Source organism: Theobroma cacao, chromosome 1 (genome assembly GCF_053813885.1).
Source record: "Theobroma cacao isolate CCN51 chromosome 1, ASM5381388v1, whole genome shotgun sequence".
NCBI lineage: Eukaryota > Viridiplantae > Streptophyta > Magnoliopsida > Malvales > Malvaceae > Theobroma > Theobroma cacao.
In genome coordinates, this window is record NC_142639.1 from 5,663,917 (window position 1) to 5,690,495 (window position 26,579).

Genomic DNA, 26,579 nt, shown 5'->3' on the forward strand with positions numbered 1-26,579 from the left:
AGTTTAGAAACAATCAGAAATATCAAATTGGCCCCAAAAAAAAGGCTAGAAATGAAAAAGCATTTATTTTTCATTTAGCTTAGACACGTTCATTCGAGCTGCAAACACATAACAAAGTCATATTTCCTCTTTCAAACCTGTAGCAGACTTGGCCTTTAAAAGGAAAATGCAGGACAGTTTATAGAAGAGAACAAATCAACCTAGAAAACCCAGAATTTCATTCAAAAAGCTTATTAAAAAAATAAAAATTTTAAATCCCGTTATAAAGTACAATGATTACAACCTGCTGACCATAATTTACCTGTGTTAAACAGGAACAGCAGGCCTCAGGGAGATAAGTGCTTTCTTAATTCTCTCAAAAGCAGCTTGTAAGGTGGTGAGGGATGCTGCATATGATATGCGAACGCAGGTATCATCCCCAAATGCATCTCCAGGAACTAGTGCAACCTGCCAATCAATGTTACGAGGATTTAACAAAAAATAAAAAGAGATTTGACTGTCAGAAGCAATATTGATATTTGATCTGCATTATTAAACAGAATGTTCAGGACACCATCAAATTTTCAAATATTGATGAAACACATAAGCTAGCCCTTCTCAATCACTTTAAAATCAAAAGGCAGAAGAGTCCCGTAACAGCACTCAATGAATCATACCTGAGCCCTGTCCAGGAGGTATCTACAAAGTGACTCTGAATTTTCAATTTTACCAAAACCTTCAGCTTCTATTCCATAGTAAGAACTGAAATCAATGAAGAGATAGAAAGCTCCCTGCAAGCAAGAAGTATGTTAATTGAAAGACTAAAATATCAAAAAAATGAAGAAAAAGGAAACTGCATAAATGAGGTTTATTCATAAATAAATCACGTTTGGTTATCTACCCGATAAGTGATATTAAACCGGCACCAATACCTGAGGTTCTGATATCTTTACACCTTCCAATTCCCCCAAGCTCTTAACCAAGAAATCTCGCCGTTCCCTGAATGCTTTCACCATGGTAGAAACTGCTTCCCCACCAGCATAGCCCAAGCCTAATGCAGCAACTCCTGCTTTTTGTGATATACTACTAGCCCCCGAAGTGTACTGAAAAATATAAACAAAGCAAATTTGCAATCACATCCCACATTGTTAATTTTTGTTAATTATATTGAATGCTACCCCATGGTTCAGCTTGGAGTACAAAGAAGGAACAAATTAAAATGTGTGTATGGTAAAATTTGTTTCAAACCTCTTCAGCAGGTTGGAGTAAAATCAGAAGGATGATAATTGACTAAGTTGAACATCTATAGAATTAGGAGGTTCAAAAAGGGTACTTGGAGATGAGTGACTATGCCTGATAAACTCTTCATGCAAAAATAAATGTTCACATGCCATGTTCTAAAGTTTACAATGAGCCTCACCAAGGAAATTGGCAACTATATCCCACATTGTTTATTTTTTTTTAACCACATTGAAAGTTACTGCGATAGCTTAACTTTCGATATGATGCAGGAACCAAATTACATGCAAATAGATAAGATCAATTTAAACCTCCTCAGCAGCCAGGCAGTAATACCAAAAGTACAAATATTGACTAACTTGTCCAAGTATAGGAGGTTCAAAGAAGGCTACTCAGAAATGATTAAATATCTCAAAATGTATAAGCCCCAATAAACAATATCAGTGCAAGCACATTCAGATACTTCAGTATTTGTCAGAGATTAGTAGTGACTGCATCTGCAGTCCTCAATATACCACACAAGATCCAAAAAGAGTGCCATAATTTCTGATCATTCTCTAGATTATACTAGCAACATAATAATTTGATTCCAACAAAAACGGTTATTCCCCAAGTTCATATGTTTAAAAATTCTGATTATAGCCAATATCATTGCTACACTAATGTATGCTGGATGCAGTTTGCTCAACAGCAGGTGATAGTGATTGGTACACATGCAACATACCTGACTCTGGATTTTATTACATGCTGCAACAAAGTGCTTAGGTCCGGCAATATATCCAAGCCGCCAACCAGTCATTGCAAAAGCCTAGATGTCACACCTTTAAAATGTCAATCCTCAAAGTGGCCACAACAGGAACAAGACCAACGTTAAGCATGGAAAACTCGTCAATTAAGTAAAAGAAAAATTGAATCAAGGTTTAAATGCAATTGATTTACCTTGGAAAATCCATTGACTGTTAGAGTCCGTTCCCACATGCCTGGCAATGATGCAAAGCTTGTGTGAGTTGCTGGTGCATAAATTATATGTTCGTACATTTCATCAGATAGCACCTGAATAAGCCAATATGAGAAAGCTCAGTGTTTAAACATCAGAGTCTGTGTCTGAGAGTTCATGTTATTTGATAGTACCAGAAGCCTGGGATGCTTTGCTACAATTTCTGCAAATCTTTCAAGCAATTTTTTAGGGTAAACAGATCCAGTTGGGTTGGATGGGGAACATAGAATCAACAGTCTTGACTTTTCAGTGATTTTAGACTCTAGGAGCTTTGGATCCAATAGAAAATTTTCAGAAATAAGTGTCGGAAGAATGACAGGTGTTGCATCAGCCAGCCTTGCCATTTCTGGGTAACTCACCCAATATGGAGCTGGAATTATTACCTGAAATAAATGAAGTCCTCATAATTAAATCACCCTCACCAGGTAAAAGCAGTTATCACTCAAGCGCTGAAAGCATGATCAGGATTACTTCATTATGGTTCCTCGTATGCATATACCTTTCAACAGAAGATCTAAGCACCAACAGGAAATGACCAATCCAGCATGAAGAAAAATGTTCTAATATTAATTTTTTATAATTTTATAATTTTTATTTTCTTCTTTCTATAGTTTATTTTAATTCATTTGTTTTTTATCCCAACCATCCTTGACATGCAAAATAGGCTACACTTGTCTTGTGAAAGACAACATGGTGATCTTCTTAATCACTTCATGCCTGGCGTGTCAAGTCCATGGCATATCTCATTGCCTAAATTTTTTATAGCATAACCATTGGAGAAATTTGGTCTCTGACTTTCATAACCAAGTGGTACATCTCTTATTTGAGACCTGACAGTGTAATCAATTTAATAGATTAATAAGAACCATACATTCTTGTAATAAGGGAAATGTAGTTCTAAATAATGCAAAGAAGTTGCAATGACAATGATTGAATTTGGAAACATGAATTTCATGTGGTATTTGAACTTGGTTAATTGTGCAACTATACTGATGGACACACTCAACATGTAAATTAACAAATAAGATATAAATACCCACATACTCAATATATAGGGCTTAAAGGTGCATTTAAAATTCTTAGATGAGAATACAGTTTTCAAACTCACCTCCAATACACTATATATATCAAAGACATCAGTATTTGCATCTAACCATCTCTTACATATTGACAAAATCTATTAGCACAATATACCAAACAATTAAATTCAAATACACAAATTTCTAGTCATTTTCCAAACACAACAAATAGAAATTATATCCCTCAATACATGCTCAACTGATAGGACAAAGAAGTCATGCAGTGCATTTGTGTCCGAATTTTATTATTGTTCTGATGATACAATGAATTTTATGGAAATGATTCCAGATTCCAAAGAATATTCACTCAATGCAAAGGTAAAAGCTGCCATCACTAGAAAGTCCCTAGTTATATGATATGTAGACATGGCCTAGCATCAGATGAAAGAAGGAAAACCTCCAATAGTAACTTCACAAGTAGGTCAAAAAGGGGGTGAGGATTTCTTAGAGCATATTCCCAGCATTTTCTATATGGTAAAGATCATTAAAATAGAAAAACTTCACCTCATCCCCGGGAGAACAAACTGCAAGAACAGCTTGAATGATACTCTGCTTAGCACCATTACTGACCAAAATTTGATCAGGTGTATAAGAGATTCCATTCTCCTCTACAACAAATTAAAAGGAGATAAGTAAATAGAACTTTAAAAACCATAAGAAACACTGCCTCATTCTGCATCAAAGGTAAACAAGTATCAATTTTATACTATTTAAATCAGAGAAGCCCTTCCATAGCATGTACAATTACCTTTGAGCTTGTGGCAAATTGCCGTGCGAAGTTCCAAAGTACCTGCATTGGGAGTGTACCTTGTGTAACCTTCACGAATTGCATTTATCCCGGCCTTATGTTTCAGAAGTGACATAAATATATTGAATTAAAATACTTCTTAGTAGAAAAACAGACTCCAAATTAAAATATGAAACATTAAACAGAGAAAATGACAACAGGGACCCAAATTAGATTCAAAAAAGAAAGGCACCTCTGCTATAACAGCTGGCGTATCAAAATCAGGCTCTCCAGCTGCCAACCGAATAACAGGGATACCAGCTTGTACAAGAGCAGTTGCATGATCAGTTATAGCCACAGTCTTTGAAGGCTTCACAGAATTAACTCTGGGGCTCAAAGAGATATCAACTTTCACTTGCTCAAAGCTGCTACTCTCTACCTTCGACATTGCACTTATTCTATATGACTGTTGTCTCAATATCTCAACAGATCTGCCATGAAGTAGATATAATAAGAAAATTACAATCTCTTATGTCTCTGGTTCTCCTTTCTCCCTTTTGGAGAATTTTGGCAATTGGACTTTTTAGACTAGTTCTTTGCTAGTTTCACTCAAAAGGCAAATGCTTGCAAACAATGTATGGCCTTTTGAATTATAATCTTTAAATTGATAGATAGCATTGTTTGTGCTCAAAGACAATACCAGTACCACATGAAATCATTTCCCAAACAATTTGTCCAGTACATATTACCAACCCACTCCTTTGACTGCTGAAAAACCAATAATACTAGATAGAGCCTAAACTAACATCTTGTGGGGAATAAATCCTATATTGATTCCCAGCTGCAGCTGGTGATAAACGATCTCTCAAAAGGATTGAGCCATATTTGACGACATTACCCCAAAGGATTTTGAAATAGAATTGCAAGTCAAAAACCATACTGCATCAACTCTAAATAGCCATGATATCTTCATAATTCAAACCTAAGGTGGCGTTTGGTGCTTTACCACTTCAACATTATAAAGCTCGGTATATATGGAAAGTGCTGATTAAAATCTTGGAAATATAACAATCCAATGGCAAATAATAGTACTTTTACTCGGGGTAAATACCTTGCAGAAAATACTACCGTAGTAATGACCACTAAAAACCCTAATTACAATTGTTTAAACATTAATCAATAAACACAGTAATCTAAGCTATACACCTTGGTAACGCGCAATTGCTTTAATGATAGTCACATCTTTCCTTTAATGGAGTTCTAAAACAACAACAATAAAACCGAAAGCAATGGTCAACCTTAACCAATAAATTTTGCCTTTCTTCTCATTTTCTAGTAAATCTAGCATGAAACATAACTAGTACAAATGAAGATACGAGAAATCCAACTGATCAGCCAGAAACAAAATCATGGTTTACCTCAACGAACTGAATAGATAGATTATGGAGTTCGTTAAAAAGCAATCACAAGCCAGAATTTGTCTCTAAGAACCAAACAAAAGAACAAGAGTTGAAAATAATAAAAACCCGGAAAGAAACTTACTTGAGGGAGTAATTGGTATGAGAAGAAGGGAATGAAACGGAAACGGAGGCCTTGGAACCCAAATTTGATCCCAGAAATTGAGAGCTGAAACCCACACGGGAAATGCTTGTTGAAGAATGAAGAGAATTTGCCATTTAGATGCAGAGAATTATCAAGCAGAAGCACGGGACTTGGCCTTTTGTTGGACACTTGTCTTTCAAAGTCACATAAAAATAAAAGCACGTAAATACAGAAGAAAAATCGGGGGTTGGTGGGAAAGTGGAAAACGACGAAGGGTTGTTGCAGACTTGGAGGCTGGAGCCGGAGGTATGAATTTTCGCGACAGGTTGGATGGTGCGCTGTGCTTTACGTGAGATCTGAACCCTTTAAATTTCCATCAATGGTGGTGATTGGAGCCAGAAGCATAGATGGGTAGGTGGAAAATGCTAGTGGGACCAGCCAGGGCTTGGGCTCCTTTGCCCAAATGAGGTGAGAAACAGTGGAAGAGAGGTAGGAAATTGGACAAACTTTTATCGGGTAAGTGCCAACCTTGATTTGGTGTTGGTGCCGCTCGGTAATGAGCATCAGTCGTCACTCGTCACTCACGACTCGTTACCTAACCTTTGTGGCTTTGTCCTTTTACGTAAGTGGAATAATATATAGTAATAGATTCAAAATAGTAATTATATAAGATTATAGATTAAATCAATGATTTGATTTAAAAAAAATTAATTATTGTTGATATAAAATTAAATTATAACATAAATTTTTATTAATAATTTTAAATTCATTAATATAAATAGATCAAAAATAAAAAAATTAATATTAGATTTTTACATTAAATATCATCATAAATATAAAATTAAATCATAACATAAAATTTTATTAATAATTTAAATTTATATAAATTTTTATAATTACCAATATAAATGGACATAAAGTAGAAAAAAACTAACATTAGATTTTTACACTAACTATCGTAATAGATATAAAGTAAAAAAAAAATTACCATTAAATTTTTACATTATGCTTCGTAAGTAGTGTTTAGCGTACTTTTATGTTTTTAAATTCATTAATGATTAAAAATTTAAAAAAATTATAAAAAAAGGGAAAAATTGTGTTCAACGTGATTTCATATTTTCAAAAGAAAAAAAGTTATGTTTGTTGTGATTTTATGCTTTCAAAGGAAAAAAATGGAAAGAAAAAAAAGGTTTAGTATATTTATAAAAGAGAAAAAAAGAAAAAGAAACGGAAAAATAGAAAAAGATATGAAAAAAAGTTGAAATGGAAAAAAGAAAAAATGTTTAATATATTTATAAAGGAGAAAAAAAACAGAAAAAAATAAACAAAAAGAAAAAATAAAATAATTCCAAAATTTGGATCTAAAAGGAATTGAACCAAACTATTAAAAATTAACTTAAGTTTCTTATCACTACTTCAAACCAACACATTTGATTTATGTAAGGTGATAAATTTAGATATTTTGAATTTTACATATATAAAAATAAAAAAATTAAAAATTGAAGGGTAGCGGTCTCTGCCCTTGACAATATAATGCATGATTTTTTTTTCTTTTTTTATAAATTTATAAATGGTATATATTTGACGTACTAGCATTGTATAAAATAATATTAATTTATTAATTTTTTTTTATAAATTTATAAATAATTTATATTCGATGCAGTGACAATGTATCAAGACATAAAATAGAGTTTTATAATTAAAAAATAAATTTTAAATTTTAAAAAATTTGAAAATGAATATTACTAATCCTCTTAACTTCTTTTTTTTTTTTTAAATAAATGATTTCTTTTTTCTGTCCAACCCTCTCATAGTTAATCTCCTCTATTCTTTCCCTTGACGATAATAAATTGATAAAAAATTATAAATAAATTTGATGGAAAAATGAATGATAATTGAAGAAGAGGGATTGGTTTTTTTCTTTGTTGCTATTTTATCTTGAGGGGTCGGGGTGGGGAGGACAAATTTTACAACACCAACTAGGGTTTATTTGGGATTTAATCTGAATCTAAAATTAAGATGTACCTCTATTGTCCAAGCAAACTTCGCCGGAAGAGACTTGTTGAATAACCGAGACATGCTTAACCTTAGGCCTCGGAATCATTAACATGTATTTCTATTTCGTAATCATCAAAATCTGTTCATCATGTCAAGTTTGGACCCGAGTCTCAAAAGTGTTCAAAATTTATTTTTTGTTAATCAAATAATAGATCATAAATATTTAAAAAATGGGTAAATTAAGAAAAAGAGTGAAATAAACATTATTTTCAATAATCGAAATTAAGAGTTTAGGGTTTTGGATTTCTTGTTGGTAAGGGTAGAAAAACAAGAGAAGAAGAAGACATTGGGTGAGAGGGAGTCAGGGAAAGAAGAAAATTATTTTTATTTCTTTTGAAAAATAATACTATTTGTTTTTAAATCTTTTAAATATTCAAATTTATTATTTAGTGTTAGAGAAAAAAGTTGGCAATAGTGAGTACATATCGCTTTTAACGAAAAGCTTTGTCGTTCATCAGAATTTGTTTACAATCTTGGGTTAGTTTGGACTATACATATTTTATGTTTAAACCCAATGGGCCAAAACATCAAGCTGTGACTTTAATGTTACCACTCTGTCACCAACATGTGATTGGTCCTACACTTCTACAAGTTTTCCCTCCATGCAAAATACCAATAGATTCTATCAGCCACAAATGTGAGGGACTTTTAGAACACATCAATTTGTTACAATTGAGAATTTCTCCATTTTCATTAATCTACAAGAAAATTAGCTGCAGAAAAATTTAGCAACAGCAAAAATATCCATTATTTTCACTTTTCCTTTCAATATGTCATCCCAATGTTACACAGACATAGCCTCTTCATTACTAAGTTCCATTGATGTACAAGGTCCAAGCTAGGGGAAAATTGTTTCAGAATCTTAAATTTAAAAAATGGGGTGTCACTTGGGGGTTAGCTGGGTAAGTTGAAGAAACCACTATGTCTTTCCCTTTTATAAAAGAAAGCAAAACCACATAAGAATGAATTCAACAACCTCCTGGGCTGCCATAAATCAAAGCATCTAGGAAGAGAATATAGGGCACAAAAGGTTGAACCTAGCAAACCACCACTCCAAACCAAGTCACTGCCATCTTCACTCCCGAAACCTGCTCCAATTGAAAAATTCATCAGACCAGAAAGGACCCCAAAAGAATTGTTCAGATGAGGTTTAAGAACCCAAAAAAATGAAATAGATAGTAAAAGGATCCTGCAACAAATTTTACATGCATCAGATGCTCATTGACAATGCAGCAAACAGGACACAAAGCTGCTTAGATAGACCAACTTCACCAATAATAAATAAGGATAACAAGAAATGCAGACGATAAAACCATTTCTTTTATAACGTATAATACTCTCTTTACAAAAATGTAAAACTTTCTAAGAAAAAGTAGCTCACAATTTGAAGAAAGTTAAACTTGATAATTAAGAAGAAATTTCAGAATGACCAGAGAATTTGCAAGTGAAAATTATTACTTCTAAAAGCTTTCTAACTATAGTTGAACCACTATTCTGAAAAAAATCCTTTAATCTGTATGAATACTTCCCACTTCCCACTTCCTACTCCAATCCTACTTTCTTTCACATGCCATGAGTACCCCAAATTTCAAATTCACATATTAACCCTTCATAAAAAACATAAATATTTCATATAATTATTTGTATTAAATCAACTTGAAAATTAGAATCATTACTAAATTAAACCATTAAAAAGCTATTGAGAGAGAAAAATACCTACAAGAAATCTTCCTTTGGATATGGTACAATGCTACAAGAAATTCATGGCACCTTAGCCTATTTAAACATCTAATTAAGCACAATGCTGTAATAACCACGTCGTGTATAGTATTCGGTAAACATAATTAAGCAACTCACATAAAAATATTGAAAAAGCAATTATAAAAGAATAATACAACAGAATGGTGGCTAAATGGAGGATTAGGAATAAGAATAAATGAAAGAGTACAATTGTTGTTTGCCATGTTAAAGACAAGTTCTATTCTTGATGAAAATAAACTACACAGACCTAAGACAATCAGAGTTTTTCCCCTTTTAAACCTTTTCTTTGCCAAGTGTCATAACATGAGCCTATAAAGTCCCACATAATTCAAATTCAATTTTTTTTCAATTATAAGTATATTAAAATTGCGATTTTAACTAATAATAATTTAAAATACATTACAATTATATAATCAATACACACACACACATATTTATATAAATCATAATCTACCAAGACAAAAATTATCCCTTCCATACCAAAAAAAGTGTTTTTGTATATATTTTTTATTCCTGTTCCTCCTATCTCATGTTTATAGATGCTAGAGAAATCTAGCACCTCTTTGTTTACAACTTAGAGGTTAGGCAAAAGTTTTTATAATGTGGATCAATGTGGTTTAAACGGAAATCCAAATTATAACAGCAATAAGTATTAACAATTTGAAACACCATCTGCCATTACCAAGTCAATCAATTATGCTGTCATTATTATTCCATTTGATTTTACAACTATTTTAGACAAATATTAAACCTTTTTCCCCAAAAAAAAAACTTTTTAATTGAAATGTTGATCAACCAATTATTAGAGTCTATAAGAACTTTTAAATCCTTTAAACGGTCACATTTTAACCTTTTTTTAAATTAACAATTTCTTTCTTAAAAATTAATAAGGAAATCATATTAGAAATAGAAAACATTAAAAGGCTAGAAGTCTTCAAAATAACAGAACCAATATTCTTTTGTTTTTCTCAGTTTTATGATATGTTGCTCTTCTTAATTTTAAACAGTCAATTTTTAAACTTTGACATTTGAATTATGATCAAACCAATGTCCTTACAAGCACATCATTCATTGCACCAATTATAAGGCACCTACTAAGTTTTGAACGTGAGTTAGTTGTTGAAATCTAAAAACTTCATTCCTAATGTTATTTAATTTATTAGCTTCTAAATCCAAAAAAAAAATGTTACTATACATATTCAAGAAATCAAGAAAACATCTTAGACTACTTAAGTCAATAGGGGAGAAGAGGCTTCTATTAATCACCTAATTGATAGTTTGCTAGTTACAATGGAACGCCAAACTTGTTCACTTACAGATTGAAGCATTTAGATGAATCAACATAGGTAAACAGTCTGCTTAGCAATCGTGAAATTAGAGGCTTGGACTCGAATCAGAATGATGCATTTCAACCAGCAAATGCAGTAGATAATTTGGTTCTATCCACAAAAAGAGACATTAAAGAGTGTTTCAAAAAATTGATTTCCATAAAATGTTGTGGAATTCATTCAACATCTATAATTTGCTCTGTTTGCAGCCAACAAACAGTTGATTTCAAAATCATTAGCAAGTAAATGCCACTAAATAAGCAACTTCATCCATGATAAGTATAACATCATTGGACATAAGAAACCAAAAATCAGCATAAAGGACATGTTGGAAATAGAATTGCATTATAAACAAAATGTATCTTGAGTACTATAAGCATTTAGATAAATAAGTTATAGGAACTCAATTTTAACTGAACAAAAAATGAGATAATGTAACAAAATACTAATGTTTAACAAGTCAGTAGCAGAATACCTCAAACCCTGGTACAGGACGCATCAAAATCATCAGGAGCAACACGTGCAATCCAATTACTCAATGTCCTCTTAATCTCAGAGTGATTAACATATGCCAACTCATACATACTACACAAGTTAATCACCAAAGTCTCATTCAACGCCATGGTTGGCACCCTTTCAAGTGCATTCTCTAACACCTTAATCGAATCCGACAAATCCCTCAAATACATCAAACAAAGTGCCTTATTATTAATCGCAACAACATCTGCATGATCTCTTTCGATACACTCCTCGTATTCCCTCACAGCAGAAACATAATCTTTGCCTACCAAATAAACCAAGGCCTTGTTTCTATTCACAAGATTCCTGAACTCAACCTCACTCAAAAAAGAATACCCACCATTCTTCCCTTCATTTAACATTGTCTCGACAAGGTGAAATGACCCTTTTGCGCCTTCAAGATCCCCAATCTGCATCTGAATATACCCCAGTTTGGAAACTAAAAATGGGTCTGAATAATCATGATTGATCAAATCCTTAATCAAATCTAAACACAGATTGAATTCCTTAGCCCCCAAATGATGCCCAATGATACAATTCAAAACAAAATTTTCCCTTTTTTTCCAAATTTTGACAGACTCCTCTAAATTATCACGTTCTTTTTGTTTAATTTTTTGACGAATAAAATTAAGCAAAAGATAAAACCGATCTAACCCTTCTTGGCGATTCCCGAGCTTGATTGGGAGCTGGGCGTGGATGAACCGGAGTGAGAAGGGGACCATTGAACCTGACCGGTTCGGATAAACTTGGGGGTAGGTTTCGTATTGGTAATGGTGGCTCTTGAAGTCGTGGAGAGAGTCGAGTTCGTTTGCAGCATCGGTGAAACGGCGTAGTTTAGAGAGGGCGAGGACGTTGCAGGAAACGTAGATAAGGTGGTCGTGTGGGTTGGTTAGGAGGTTGAGAGAACGGGCTCGGGAAACTTTATCGAGGATGGAACGCCAGGAGCCGCGAGTGGCTAGGTCTTGGAGAGAGGCGAGCTCGTGGGCTAGGTCGTTGAGAGATCCGAATTGGTTCGTTAGAGGGTCGGTGGTCGGGGGTGGTCCGTCCATGGTGACGATGAGGAATGTGGGAGGAAACTGTTGGGTTCTGCAAGTCGGAGAAAAAGATAAAACCAATTATATAAAGAAAATTGAGTAAATTATATACACCACCCTGAACTTTGAAATGTTTCTTTCTTAGGCCAAAGAAACTATGAAATGTTCACTAACGCCTCGTTTAGCCATTCTCCCCTATTCCTTTATCGCCCCGAAACGTAAGGCTCTGTTTGGATCAATATCGAAGGATGAAATGGTCATTTCGTTCCAGGAAATGGCCTTTCTTAAATATGGCGGGATAAGCACTACCGCCCCTCACAAATTTTTGAATAAGCATTACTGCCCTAAAATCCTCTTACTTTCCTCTTCTTCTTCTCTCTTTATCACATCCGTCCCACTCCTTGTTCTGCATCCATTTGCTCAATCTCTGTAGCTTCGTCCTTGTTCCATCTCCTTCTCTCTCTGCTTACAGTTCGGTCAGTTTCTCATCTCTGCTAAATGTGGTTTTTATATTATTATTTTCTTTTTTGGACTGTTTTCATGCATTTTGAGTAATGGGGAAATTGTAGAGTCTTTGCCCATTTTCAATGTTTGTTTAAAAATCAAAGATTTTATGTTTCCTGCTTGCCTCAGCTGCTGCCATATATAGGAAACATTAATATGAGTTCAATAGAAGTTTTTTCTTTTTCCCTATCAATCGAAGTAAGCAAGAAAAATATGAAGTATGGGCTATGAGGGTCGAGAGAGATAAACCTGAAAATAAGGTCAGGCTGCAAGAGGTTTAATATATAAATATAAGTTTTGTAATAGCAAAAAGCTTAGACAGTTGAAAATGAGGTCAAAAGCTCTCCACGCCCTTCTAATATTATTGTGCAGTGTTGTCTCAAGTCTGAACACACATGAATTGTTTTCATATATATATATATAATATAATGGTAGTGTTTATGGAATTTTAGCAAAAGCTAGGCATATATTGCTCCATGTCTCCACTGCATGTGCTTCTCTCCCACTTATTGAAGGTTTAAGTAAGAGGAAAATATATAGAAGGCCATGGTGATCATAATGCTAGAAGGTGTCAAGCTTGAGGAATGAAGCTGCCACATATGGAAATCATTTAAAGTTGGAAAAAAAATTGATAACTCATCTTTTTTCTTTTACTTTTATATAATCGTGATGAAAACTCATCTTTGATAACTAAACTAATTTCGTTCTGCATGATAAATTATTACATGTGTGTGTGTGTGTGTGTGTGTGTGTTATCCTAAAGTATTTTTACACTTCCAAAGATTGTGAAGAAAGTGATGAATGATGATGATCTTTGTCTTAAATATATTACTTTCATTTCATTAAAATCTTTATGTACTACTCAAATGGTCTTTTTCTTAATTTCCCCTTCTTTGCCAATTACTTCTTTTTCCTTGTGAAAATGCCATCAATCATTGCATGTAATTAATGTTACACGTGTATGCATAAGGTTCCATGGCCCTTGTGCTACATATATTGCTCACCATAAAACACTCTCAAATTAAATCTTATTGCCTTTCAGCAAAAGTTGAGATGTTTGTTCTGTCTTCATAGATTCATATAGCAATAAGCCCTTTGCCAATCTTAGACATAGATTTTTTTTTCCCCTCGGTGTCATGGAATTTACCTGGCACTGCTGTCCTTGAGCTGATAAAAATCTCGTCTACCTTAGGGAAGTCAATAGGGACATTTCCCTGTATTGATAAATAATTATCACTGTTTATTGTTATGATTGCTAAACTTCCAGATTATTTTCTTTTCTGGCCCCTTTTAATCTGAGAAAGAAAGTGGTTTTCGTCATTGCTTGACCATCATATCTTCAAGGTATTTGTTTGAGTTTAGCTTAATTCATTCATTTACTTAATTTGCAAATATACCCTTTCATGCTTGTCTGAAGCTGAATTGATAATCAATTTGGGTAAGCTTTAAACCAGAAAACTTACATGAAAGTGGAGAAATTTTTAGTTTCTTGTTTGTGGTTTTAATGTTGTTAGGAGAAGTATGTTAATGTGGTATGATATTATTGTTTTTGATTATTTGCTACCCTTGATAACAATTTTGAAAATGGATTTTAAAATTTATATATTTTTGCAGTCATGGCTTGTTTGAGTAGAAATTATGAAAGGAGAAAAAGAATTGTAGATGTGTTCACAGTTTGGTTGGAGATGTGTATTGTTGTTAGTCGGTTTCTGTTGGCAGCAGTGTCATCTTACATACTCATTGGCCAAGTGAATCTACTTCAGCAAGGAAGAAGAGAAGCACCAATGAGAATGCTGGAGTGATTTCAACTGAATCACTTATTGATGCTGCCATGTTTTTGAGTGATAAAATAAGACAGGTTAAAATTAATTTGAGCCAAAGTATTGGAACTGAAATGATCATCCTACAAAGGGCGCAAGAGTATGATGCGGCATTAGGCAAGATCGAAGGTTTGACAGAGGATGAAAGGGATATAGCTTTAAATTCCTGATCATCCAACCCAAATGCTTGTGTTTTTCAGTCTTCTGCCTAGCCAAAGACTTAGATGGGTTAGAATGTTTCTTAGCAACCATTTGCAGAGGATACTTTCTTCTGCTTATGGGACAGTGTTTAAATACTGCTTCTGGGATAATCTTATTTGATTGTCTTATTTAAGTAGAATTGTAGGATTGTAGGGTTGTAGAATTGTTAATGTTTTGGGGATTGAATTGTAGAATTGTCCTTTTGTTAATGAGTCTGAATCTTCGGGTGAATATCTTCTGATAAATCCAGAGGAACAACTTGTAGTCTAGAATCTGGAGATAAATCTCCCCTGACTGATTCACATCTAACTCATGTAAATTTGACTTATCATTAAGTTAATGACAATAAAATTGAGAAGAACTCAAGTACCTTTATTATTTTTTAGCCTAAACTCAAACACCAAAACTCAAAAATCAACTAAACTCAAGCTTAACACTGTATTTAGTCAGCTCAATTGGATTATGCCCTATACCTAATCAATCTATAATTGCCTTTGCAACAGCTCTTGGGGTGATATGAAAAGTTCATACAATTGAAAAGGTTTCATGTCCACAAATTTACAGTACAGACAATGGAGTAGAAACTTAAAACATGTAACAGTGATAAGAAACCTATATGAGACTCTTCAGAGATAAAGGAGATGAATGAAGGGATCGCATAATATCAGCCGAAAGGCGAAAAGTGGTATTCTCCAAAAAGAAAATGAAAGAAAAAGTAAAAAAAAAAAAGGGGAATATATCTATATCGGAATATTTTTATTATATGCTTGATATGTTTATTTGTCTATATTTTTTTAATCATCTATATTCTTTGATTTGTCATATAATTAAGTATAAACTAATGTCGATTCATTGATTTTATACCTTACGTGAATTGACTTTGTAAAGTTTTAATTTAATTTCTACTTGTGACATATATGTACGGTAGTGACATCACACTTACTGTTGGACATACCCAAAAAAGGAAGCCGCAAATTTGTTATTCATGCATGCCTTTCTTTGTCGAAACAAATCTACTTTTAATTCGGTTTATTATTCATGCATGCCTTGTTGTTGAAAGAGGAAAGGAAAATATCCTTTCCTTGGACAATAACAAAGGAAAAAAAAAACAACCCTTTTCCCCAGAGAGAAGAAAAGTAGCAGAGAAAAGAAAAAGGTTATTGAATGTTTTGGTCAATCCATATCTTCGTTGCATACTCATAGGAAATGTGCACATTTTCTACAAGTTTTAAGCCTCAATAGACATACGTGTTTGAGAAGAATCTAATCATTTGGAAATAATTATAAAAATCACGTTTTTTTTATGTTAATTTTATCACACGATTTATACTAAAATTTTAACCTCAAATCTTTTTCTCAGAAAAATAAAAAGTTTTTAGAAGCAACCTAAAGCTTTTTGCAGGTTTAAATTACATTTGAATTCTTTAGGCTTCGATAAGTTAGAAGAAGCTATTGTTCATATACTCTGTGTATTAATTATAATTTGACAATTGAAGATCTTGGTCATTTATTAAATGGGACCAACATGAATCTCATCTCTTCGTATGGTTTGGTCTTTGGACTACTTCGAACCATTTTCCAAACTTAAAAACAAAAAAAGAAAAAATGGTTGATCCCTAGGAACAAATTTTGCATGGGAGCCAAATTTGGGGTTCTTGTCCTTTTGGGTTGGTTTATTATAATGGCTACTTGTTTGAGTTCTTTTTTTTTCTGAAATCTGTATTTAAATTCCAAAATTTTTCATATCTATGGATGATAAAATTTTTAAATTTGACAAATAATATTAGAGTGTTGATACGTATCCTTTTTTTAAAAATAATAATAAGTAAATAAATTATTTAAGGAATATATAAAAATTATTTATTTTTATTTTTATAATTTAAAAATTCCACTGCTTATGTATTAGTTAATAATATTTTGAACTATTTTTAATAATAAAACTTCTTTTTGCCTTTTAAAACAATGTATCATATTTAAGAATATATGGATGAACTTGATTTCAGACACTAGCTAATTAAGTAAGGAATATCAGGGCAATCCAACCCAGATAAATCATCTATTTCCTTTCTTTGGCTCTTGAAATAACAAAAGGGTGATTCAAGTATCAAAGAAACTAAACATTTATTATTATCTTTAAAGACACATGGTTCGGATTTTACATTGCCAAGGACTTGTGATTATGTTGCTGGTTACATGCATCTTCATCGCCTTAACAACCGGTCCAGCTGCAGCTATAGAGCGTCATTACATATGGGAGGTGTCTTACCAGTACAAATCTCTTGATTGCTACAAGAAACTAGCTATTGCCATCAATGGGTTGACTCCAGGCCCCACTATCTCTGCAGTGCAGGGAGATACAATCGTTGTCGACGTTGTCAACAATTTGTTGATGGAAAATGTTGCAATCCATTGGCATGGAATCCGGCAGGTATGTAGCTAGAATCGCCCTTATTGCTTTCTAAAGATATTTGAGTTGAATAAGATAATCCTAAGTTAGCTTTAGAGTTTGAAGAGAATCTTATTTTTCATGTTCCATTTCCAAGTTCCAAGTCTGCTATATAGAATCTTTCTTTCTTAACCACATAGGATTGATTGTCTTTGCATTTGTGAACTTGCTGAGCTATTGATGGAAAACAGCGTGGAACACCTTGGAGTGATGGAGCAGATGGTGTTACTCAATGTGCAATCATGCCAGGAGAAACCTATCGATATACATTTGTGGTTGACAGGGTAATAACTACAAGCCTTAACTAACATCTATAAAACAAGCTTTGTACTAGTACTCTTAATTCTTATGTTTAAAGCTCACAAGCTTGTCTTTCCATTTGCTTAACATTAGGCTGGGACATATATGTACCATTCACATTATGGAATGCAAAAAGAAGCTGGGCTATATGGAATGATTAATGTTTCACTTCCACTTGGGGTATCAGAGCCCTTCAACTATGACTTTGATCGAGGGATTATTCTCAGCGATTGGTACCATCATACATCATATGAACAGGCAACTGGCTTGTCTTCCATACCTTTTGAATGGATTGGGGAGCCTCAGGTAAATTACGCTGCTGTATATTTTGATCTGCAACACTTCAGAGAGTATATGGTAAGCATAACAAGCTTTCTGAACTGTATTTTTTTGTGTCATTTTTCAGTCACTATTGATAAATGGAAGAGGGAATTACAATTGTTCAGGCTTAGCCCCTATTGTTTGTAATTCAACAAATCCTCAATGTTCTCCATCTACACTGACTGTAATTTCAGGCAAAACGTATCGATTAAGGCTTGCTAGCTTGACATCTTTATCATCTCTTAGCTTTCAAATTGAGGTATACCGATGCTTCTAACTCAGAATCACAGTTTTGAGTAGCAGCTGTTCTTGAAACATTTTCCCTGTTTTCAAACGCAGGATCATGAGATGACAGTTGTTGAAGCTGATGGGCATTACGTTGAGCCTTTTGTCACTAAGAACTTATATATTTACTCTGGGGAAACATATTCTGTCTTAGTAACAGCAAACCAAGATCCTTCCAGGAATTACTGGACCAGCATAAATGTAGTTACTCGAAAGCCTAAAACCCCAAATGGCTTAGCCATATTCAATTACTATCCTAATCATTTCCATGCATTTCCCCCAACAAATCCACCACCAGGTCCCCTTTGGAATGACACACAATCCCAAATGAATCAAAGTGTGACCATAAAAGCTCGCCAAGGTTACATTGTGACCCCTCCGAAAAAATCAGACAGGGTCATTGTACTCCTCAACACACAAAACAATATAAATGGTTATGTTCGTTGGTCCCTAAACAATGTCTCACATTCCCTTCCTAGTACCCCTTACCTTATAGCCTTAAGGGAACATATGACTGATGTTTTTGATCCAACTCCACCACCTGAAGACTATGACTCTGAAAATTATGACATATACAGTGTTTCAAACAACACAAATGCTAATTCTAGCACATCCATTTACAGGCTGCAATTCAATTCGACAGTTGATATTATATTGCAAAATGCAAATTCCATGACAGCAAATTGTAGTGAGGCACATCCCTGGCATCTACATGGGCATGATGTTTGGATCATAGGCTACGGGGAAGGAAAATTCAACTCGTCCAGTGACATTGAAAAGTACAATTTGGTTGATCCAATTATGAAGAACACAGTGCCTCTTCACCCGTATGGGTGGACTGCTCTGAGGTTTCAAGCTGATAATCCAGGTGTATGGCTCTTTCATTGCCACATTGAAGCCCATTTCTTCCTAGGCATGTTAATGGTGTTTGAATCTGGGGTAGAAAAGGTGGGATGTATACCCAAGTCAAATTATGGCTGTGGCAAAACCAAAAGGTTGATTAAGCGATAGTTTGATAATGGCCTTGTAAAGTATCGTTTGAATAAATTTATGATATTTTCTTATACTTTGGTGAAACACATTGAGTTTTATATTTAGTGTTTTTAAAATTCATGTTTTCAGATTTAGAGGCAGTTGGGATCTAGATTGAGTTGCACATATATGCTCGCTTTTTTTGTAAGTACTATGGCATCTAAGTAGCCGTATTTTCACTGTGATCACTCCGTTGGAAGTCAAGAGTCATTTTGTTTTATGAGTACGTTCATGTGATGTAAAATACTAAGATACGTGTCTTAGACGAAATATATATATTTTAACTGTTAATGCCACAATGAGTTAAATTTTAACATTATTTTGGGTTTATATTAATGAAATTCTTGATTGTTATAGCCCATTATTAAAGTGATTATAAGTTGAAATTATGAAAGGTGACTTAAGAATAGTTGATGGGATGTTAAGCAAGATTACATAATAGGCTTGCTTGGGCTTGATGGGCTATGCCCATTTGGCTCATGCGTCGGTCATGGCCTGAGAATTTGGGTTGTGACAAATGTGGTATCAGAGCTTTAGGTTTAGTTGAGTCCTAGGGATTCTCATCTCAGTCAGTGGATTTGTCGGAGTTAATGTAAAGTCCTGTCTATAGTTTGTGACTACAACACAAGTTATAGACAGGAAGCTATATGAACTCTTATTTCTAGTAACCTACCCTTTTTCTATTGTCATGTAAAGGGCATAAATGGTATCGTTGCTCGAGTTTGAGATGCCACTCGAGACACAAACCATTATTGGAAAGATTTTTTAAGTAAATTCTCTTAATGAAAGGTCAATATAATGATATATTCCTCCGACTAAGGATGGAGGAAGGTGGAGCTGGATTGTTAGGTCCGTAATAATTTATTCATGTGGAATTATGATTTGAACCCATGGTTAAAAAAAATATTAAAAATTTGGAGACAATGGATTGTATTTGAGGTCGATATAGAGAGGACGTACGAAAATGGTAATAAGAGTTGTATTTTGACTAAAATGAATAGTGATTGTTATGACTTGCTTGAAGTTATAAATTTAAGTATCGAGAAAAGTATAAACCAACGTTTATGTGCACAGAGGTAAGTGCACTATGTTAATTGAGCTTGACATGCCCCTATAGAAATAGTGTGGGCTTTTGATATATTTTATAAACGAATAAGTGTTGAATATGTGTATAATAGCTTAAATAGAGTTGGTTTTGATTTCAACTAAGTGATTGTGAGATCCTAAGGGTTAATTTGAACACATCATGCTGTCATAATGTCAAATTGAATGTAAAACTAAATTAAATAAAGATAAATGAAATACAAAATTACGGCCCTGTCCCTTGCTTTTTGACTTTTTTCATCATTAGTTAGTGACTTGATGTTGTAAAATAGGCACAAGAACAAACTATGATAAGGAGTTGTGAACATACAGTGGCAAGACTCGGGTTAGAATTTTTTATTTGAAGTTCATGAAATTTTAAATTAAGAATAATTAAATAAATAACTAAAAATTTAAAATTATACCCGAACATTTAGTATATTGATTGGTGAATTATTTTCTTATTGTGCATTATCCTCTTATTTAGAGAGCATGATTCAAAATTCTCTTTCTCTAATTTTAAAAAAAATAAAAAATTCAAAATCAAAACCAATAAATTAATAACATTAAATGAAGAAATCAACAATATATAAGACTTAAACCGAAAATGATATCTATACATAACTTTTAGTCAATAACGGAGAAACAGTTGAAAATTTATTAAAACTTGCTTAAATCAATAGTTGATAATTTTGGGTAAGAGCACTTGTTTAAATAATAAAGTATTAAAAGTTGCTAGATTTTGTTTTGTAAATTTAATTACTATACAAATCATGTGTTCAACATGTTTCATCAAATTATTGACCTAGATTTTCAATTTTATTTTTTATTTAGTTATTGTTAATTAATAACTTTGAGAGCTTCACCCAAGTACTATACTTAATTAAGTCTTGCTCAACATACATAATTACTCAATTAATAAGCTGTTAAAAGAGTGGTCAATCACTTAATCTAGTTCCATTGACAGGACAACCTAATTGTACTGATGATTGTGACACACGCCAGAATCCAATTAAACCTCTTTTATATAACTAAAAGCCTTCACTAGTGCAAGTATCAGTTTGACTGCAAATCCAACCTCATGCACGTAGCAATGAATTCTTCTTCTAATTTCCTTTAGCTGTCTAATAATCAAATTTGGAACATTAATGTCTAAAAATTAAATAGATTTTTCATTTTGCATGGATTAGGTAACGGCTGGAGGAAAAGCACCTCGCAGTGCATTGAAAAATGGTGGATCATTTGCACATGGGGTACTATAACTATAAATGGTATAATGGAAGCAAATTTAGTAAGTGTTTCACTTTCACTTTCCTCTTAAAATATTCAAATCCCCCTATTTTTCCTCCTTCCTCCTAATTCCTTACTAATGAACCAAATATATAGAAAATAGTTTCCCACTAACTGTGTTTCGTCCCTTTCTCTTTTTGTCCTTGTACCAAGTACACTGTCAAGAAGCAAGACTACACCAACTAGTCTTTATTTATTTATTTATTTTGGTTTAACTATTTTGTGAATAGAAAAGTAGGGCTTGTTTTGCAAACAGATTAAGGTGGAAGAGATGTTGGATCAAAGCATCATAAGCAATCTAAACAACTTTTGAAATGAACATGACCGAGAGCAAAAGATCCAAAATGGGGGAGATAAATTAGTCAAGAAAAGGTTTCCTCAATTATTGCGACGCAGAGGATTAAAAAAAGGAAGGAAACAGGCTCCTGCTAAAAAGTAAAACAGACGCGTTATTACATTAATTGATGTCCCGTTTAAATAATTTTTTAAGCCCTGAATTTTCCACAAGAAGGTAGATATTCCTTAAAGTATTTTTATTGTAATAATACATATATATGTATTATAAATAAAATATTGACCAACACTCCTTATGATTATTTTATTAGTAAATATAGAAAGAGAGAAAATATAATTTACATTTATCCATTAATAAAGGGGTTTTAAAATTTTTCGAATTTCTTAATAATTTCTAGAAGGAATATGAAAGCTTGATCTTATATGTTAAAATTGTTATTTTTCAGTTTTTATTTTTAACACGACTCATGTGAAATCTCTCATAAAATAATTTTAAAAATTCTTTTTTTCTGCTACATAATTGATATATATTCAATATCTCCCGTATTGAACATAGCTAATTACTAGTTAATTATGTTATTAATCTACTTATTACATGTTAAATTATCAATTTATCAGTTTTTAGTTTCAATTTTTATTCAATCATGAAAAAAACTTCACAAACTTCATCTAATGAATTTTTTTCACTCAATTCTTCCTCCTTTTATTTTTGCCTTTTTATCAGTAGTCAAAGCTTTATTAATACTTATGATAATTTATTTTTTGAAAAGTGAGTTTATTCGATATGTCATTTCAAGTCTCTAATTTATGGGCCAAAGATTTTCATGACATTAAAATCCGGTATGGGTGTAAAACAGTCAATTTGATTGTACAAAGTGAGAACAGATAGCTGCTCCGCAGCTCAAAACCACCATACACAACAAGCCCTGTGACCAAGAGCAGGGTAACAAAAAGGCCAAAGCATCCAAAAAAGAGAGGCCAAAATCAAGACATAGACCAATCCTCAGCTGTGATTGCAGCAAACAAAAAGGAAAGGACGCAGCTCCAAACTGCAGTTGGAATTCCAAAGCGGCAAGGGATCTTAAGAAAGTATGAACGAAGCAAATGCACAATGAACGGCACCATCACAAACCTTCACAGGGATAAGAGCAAAAAAAGTCCATAGTCCCAACCCACAAAACACCCCGGGCCATCAGAAACCAGGAAATCCAGGGCTCACCAGCGGACAACACGAGGAAACCATCATCACCAATCAACAAAGCCGTGAGACGCAGAAGACAAACCAGAGCCAGCATCAAAACAACAAAAAGGAAACAAGATATCATCGCTTCATCAGTATGATCAAAAATTAATACGTTAGTAGATAATAAATGAAATTATTGTATTATTTTTATTTTTGTAAAGGTACGTATTTGTGTGTATATATATGTATTAGGTATGAATTTACTTCGGAAACTTCATTTCAATGAAGTATAATTTCCCAATAAGTGTTAGAATCCAATCCAATAATAGTTGAAGTTCAAATAATAATCAGTCATTTCAATGAAGTATAATTTCCCAACAGCTTCCTTTAACACCATATTTATAAAAACATATAAAAACTATTTAATTTTACTTTTAGAATTTTGATACGTATCTCTTTAAAAAAATTAATAAATAAATTAATTATTAAATAAACATATAAAAACTATTTAATGTTACTTTTAAAATTTAAAAACTCCGCAATATATGAATTAGTTAATAATCTTTTCAACTTATTATAATTAAACTCTTTTGCCTTTTAAAAAACAGATCATATTTAGGAATATATGGATGGACTTGATTTCAGATAGTAGCTAATTAGGGATGAATATCAGGGCAATCAAACACAGATAAACCATCTATTTCCTTTCTTTAGCTCTCGAAATAACAGAAGGATGATTCAATTATCAAAGAAACTAAACATTTATTATTATCTTCAAAGACACATGGTTGGGATTTTACATTGCCAAAGACTTGAGATTATGTTGCTGGTTACATGCATCTTCATCGCCTTAACAACCGTTCCAGCTGCAGCTATAGTGCGCCATTACATATGGAAGGTGTCTTATCAGTACAAATCTCTTGATTGCTACAAGAAACTAGCTATTGCCATCAATGGGTTGACTCCAGGCCCTACTATCTCTGCAGTGCAGGGAGATACAATCGTTGTCGATGTTATCAACAATTTGTCGATGGAAAATGTTGCAATCCATTGGCATGGAATCCGGCAGGTATGTAGCTAGAATCGCCCTTATTGCTTTCTAAAGATATTTGAGTTCAATAATATAATTCTAAGTTGACTCTAGATTTGAAGAGAATCTTATTTTTCATGTTCCATTTCCAAGTTCCAAGTTTGCTATATAGAATCTTTCTTTCTCAAACACATAGGATTGATTGTCTTTGCATTTGTTAACTTGCTGAGCTATTGATGGAAAACAGCGTGGAACACCTTGGAGTGATGGAGCAGAAGGTGTTACTCAATGTGCAATCATGCCAGGAGAGACCTATCGATATACATATGTGGTTGACAGGGTAATAACTACAAGCCTTAACTAACATCTACAAAACAAGCTTCAGTTTCAGCGTTTTTTTTTTTCCTTGCACTAGTACTCTTTAATTCTTATGTTTAAAGCTCACAAGCTTGTCTTTCCATTATCTTAACATTAGGCTGGAACATATATGTACCATTCACATTATGGAATGCAAAAAGAAGCTGGGCTATATGGAATGATTAATGTTTCACTTCCACTTGGGGTCTCAGAACCCTTCAACTATGACTTTGATCGAGGGATTATTCTCAGCGATTGGTACCATCATACATCATATGAACAGGCAACTGGCTTGTCTTCCATACCTTTTGAATGGATTGGGGAGCCTCAGGTAAATTACGCTACTGTATATTTTGACCTGCAACACTTCAGAGAGTATATGGTAAACATAACAAGCTTTCTGCACTGTATTTTGTATGTCATTTGTCAGTCACTATTGATAAATGGAAGAGGGAATTACAATTGTTCAGGGTTAGCCCCTAGTGTTTGTAATTCAACAAATCCTCAATGTTCTCCATCCACACTGACTGTAATTTCTGGCAAAACGTATCGATTAAGGCTTGCTAGCTTGACATCTTTATCATCTCTTAGCTTTCAAATTGAGGTATACAGATGTCCCTAACTCAATATCACAGTTCTGAGTAGTTAGCAAGTGCTATCTTGAAGCATTTTCCCTGTTTTCAAACGCAGGATCATGAGATGACAGTTGTTGAAGCTGATGGGCATTACGTTGAGCCTTTTGTCACTAAGAACTTATATATTTACTCTGGGGAAACATATTCTGTCTTAGTAACAGCAGACCAAGATCCTTCCAGGAATTACTGGACCAGCATAAATGTAGTTGCTCGAAAGCCTGAAACCCCAAACGGCTTAGCCATATTCAATTATTATCCTAATCATTTTCATGAATTTCCCCCAACAAATCCACCACCAGTACCCCTTTGGAATGACACACAATCCCAAATGAATCAAAGTGTGACCACAAAAGCTCGCCAAGGTTTCATTGTGACCCCTCCGAAAAAATCAGACAGGGTCATTGTACTCCTCAACACACAAAACAAAATAAATGGTTATGTTCGTTGGTCCCTAAACAATGTCTTACATTCCCTTCCTAGTACCCCTTACCTTATAGCCTTACGGGAAAATATGACTGATGTTTTTGATCCAACTCCACCACCTGAAGACTATGACTCTGAAAATTATGACATATACAGTGTTTCAAACAACACAAATGCTAATTCTAGCACATCCATTTACAGGCTGCAATTCAATTCGATAGTTGATATTGTATTGCAAAATGCAAATACCATGACAGCAAATTGTAGTGAGGCACATCCCTGGCATCTACATGGGCATGATTTTTGGGTCCTAGGCTATGGGGAAGGAAAATTCAACTTGTCCAGGGACATTGAAAAGTACAATTTGGTTGATCCAATTATGAAGAACTCAGTGCCTCTTCATCCTTATGGGTGGACTGCTTTGAGGTTTCAAGCAGATAATCCTGGTGTATGGCTTTTTCATTGCCACATTGAAGCCCATCTCTTCTTAGGCATGTTAGTGGTGTTTGAATCTGGGGTAGAAAAGGTGGGAATTATACCCAAGTCTAATTATGGTTGTGGCAAAACCAAAAGCTTGATTAAGTGATAGTTTGATAATGGCTTTTTTATGTATCTTTTGAACATATTTATGATCCATTTTCTTATACTTTGGTGAAACACACTCAGTGCTAATAAAAACAGATCAGGACCCTTCAAAGAAAATAGTGGATTAGATCAAATATTGTTAGTCAACGGCCTTTCAAGTTTCAATAGCACTCCTGCTTGGCCATTTTCGATTATTATCCGAATCATCCCCCGGAGATCTCCTCTAACAGTTCCCCCTGGCCTTGTCTGGGACGATATTCGACCCCGAATGGCACAGAGTCAAGCCATGAAAGCTCACAGGGGTCACCTCGTCACCTCACCTTCACTCCCTGATAGGGTGATGGTATTTCTCAGTAGACAAAACCAATGACTTCGATCCGAACCCACCTCCTGATAAAAACGAATTTATAAATTATGATATCGAATGGAAGCAAGAAAACAGAAATGCTACTTTAAGCAATGGGATTTACAGATTAAATTTCAATTTTACAGTAGATATTTTACTTCAGAATGTAAACACCATGCAA

At 33.7% G+C, this 26,579-nt stretch overlaps 4 protein-coding genes and 1 long non-coding RNA gene across 7 annotated transcripts; 3 read left to right on the plus strand and 2 right to left on the minus strand.

Annotated features, from left to right (window-relative positions):
• Window positions 1-52: 52 nt before the first annotated feature.
• On the minus strand, window positions 53-6,100 carry AAT (aspartate aminotransferase). Of its 3 annotated transcripts, none has more exons than XM_088807605.1 (11): window positions 5,564-6,100; window positions 4,275-4,512; window positions 4,043-4,136; window positions 3,799-3,902; window positions 2,350-2,598; window positions 2,158-2,271; window positions 1,943-2,026; window positions 912-1,082; window positions 657-770; window positions 302-447; window positions 53-98 (listed from the first exon to the last, which is right to left on the minus strand). In XM_088807605.1, exons 1-10 carry the CDS (start codon window positions 5,695-5,697, stop codon window positions 307-309), a joined length of 1,443 nt encoding a protein of 480 aa, XP_088663731.1. In that variant the 5' UTR covers window positions 5,698-6,100; the 3' UTR covers window positions 53-98; window positions 302-306. The 3 variants fall into 3 exon arrangements, with proteins under 3 accessions (XP_088663731.1, XP_007048021.3, XP_017969352.2); XM_007047959.3 differs by having other exon boundaries at window positions 53-200; window positions 5,564-6,099; XM_018113863.2 differs by having other exon boundaries at window positions 53-447; window positions 5,564-6,098.
• A 2,245-nt stretch (window positions 6,101-8,345) lies between these two features.
• LOC18611615 (Tetratricopeptide repeat (TPR)-like superfamily protein) lies at window positions 8,346-12,440 on the minus strand. Its single transcript, XM_018114185.2, has 2 exons — window positions 11,186-12,440; window positions 8,346-8,709 (listed from the first exon to the last, which is right to left on the minus strand). The coding sequence occupies exon 1, from the start codon at window positions 12,276-12,278 to the stop codon at window positions 11,187-11,189; it is 1,092 nt and encodes a 363-aa protein (XP_017969674.2). The 5' UTR covers window positions 12,279-12,440; the 3' UTR covers window positions 8,346-8,709; window position 11,186.
• On the plus strand, window positions 12,429-15,019 carry LOC18611616 (uncharacterized). The gene is made up of 2 exons (XR_001926239.2): window positions 12,429-12,739; window positions 14,382-15,019. It is a non-coding gene; the product is annotated as an uncharacterized LOC18611616 (long non-coding RNA).
• A 1,869-nt stretch (window positions 15,020-16,888) lies between these two features.
• On the plus strand, window positions 16,889-19,204 carry LOC18611617 (L-ascorbate oxidase-like). The gene is made up of 5 exons (XM_088809670.1): window positions 16,889-17,216; window positions 17,426-17,518; window positions 17,628-17,840; window positions 17,941-18,114; window positions 18,195-19,204. The coding sequence occupies exons 1-5, from the start codon at window positions 16,932-16,934 to the stop codon at window positions 19,149-19,151; spliced, it is 1,722 nt and encodes a 573-aa protein (XP_088665796.1). The 5' UTR covers window positions 16,889-16,931; the 3' UTR covers window positions 19,152-19,204.
• Window positions 19,205-23,806: 4,602 nt separating this feature from the next.
• Window positions 23,807-26,053, plus strand: LOC148764465 (L-ascorbate oxidase-like). The gene is made up of 5 exons (XM_088802522.1): window positions 23,807-24,091; window positions 24,300-24,392; window positions 24,528-24,740; window positions 24,840-25,013; window positions 25,100-26,053. Exons 1-5 carry the CDS (start codon window positions 23,807-23,809, stop codon window positions 26,051-26,053), a joined length of 1,719 nt encoding a protein of 572 aa, XP_088658648.1.
• Window positions 26,054-26,579: the final 526 nt, after the last annotated feature.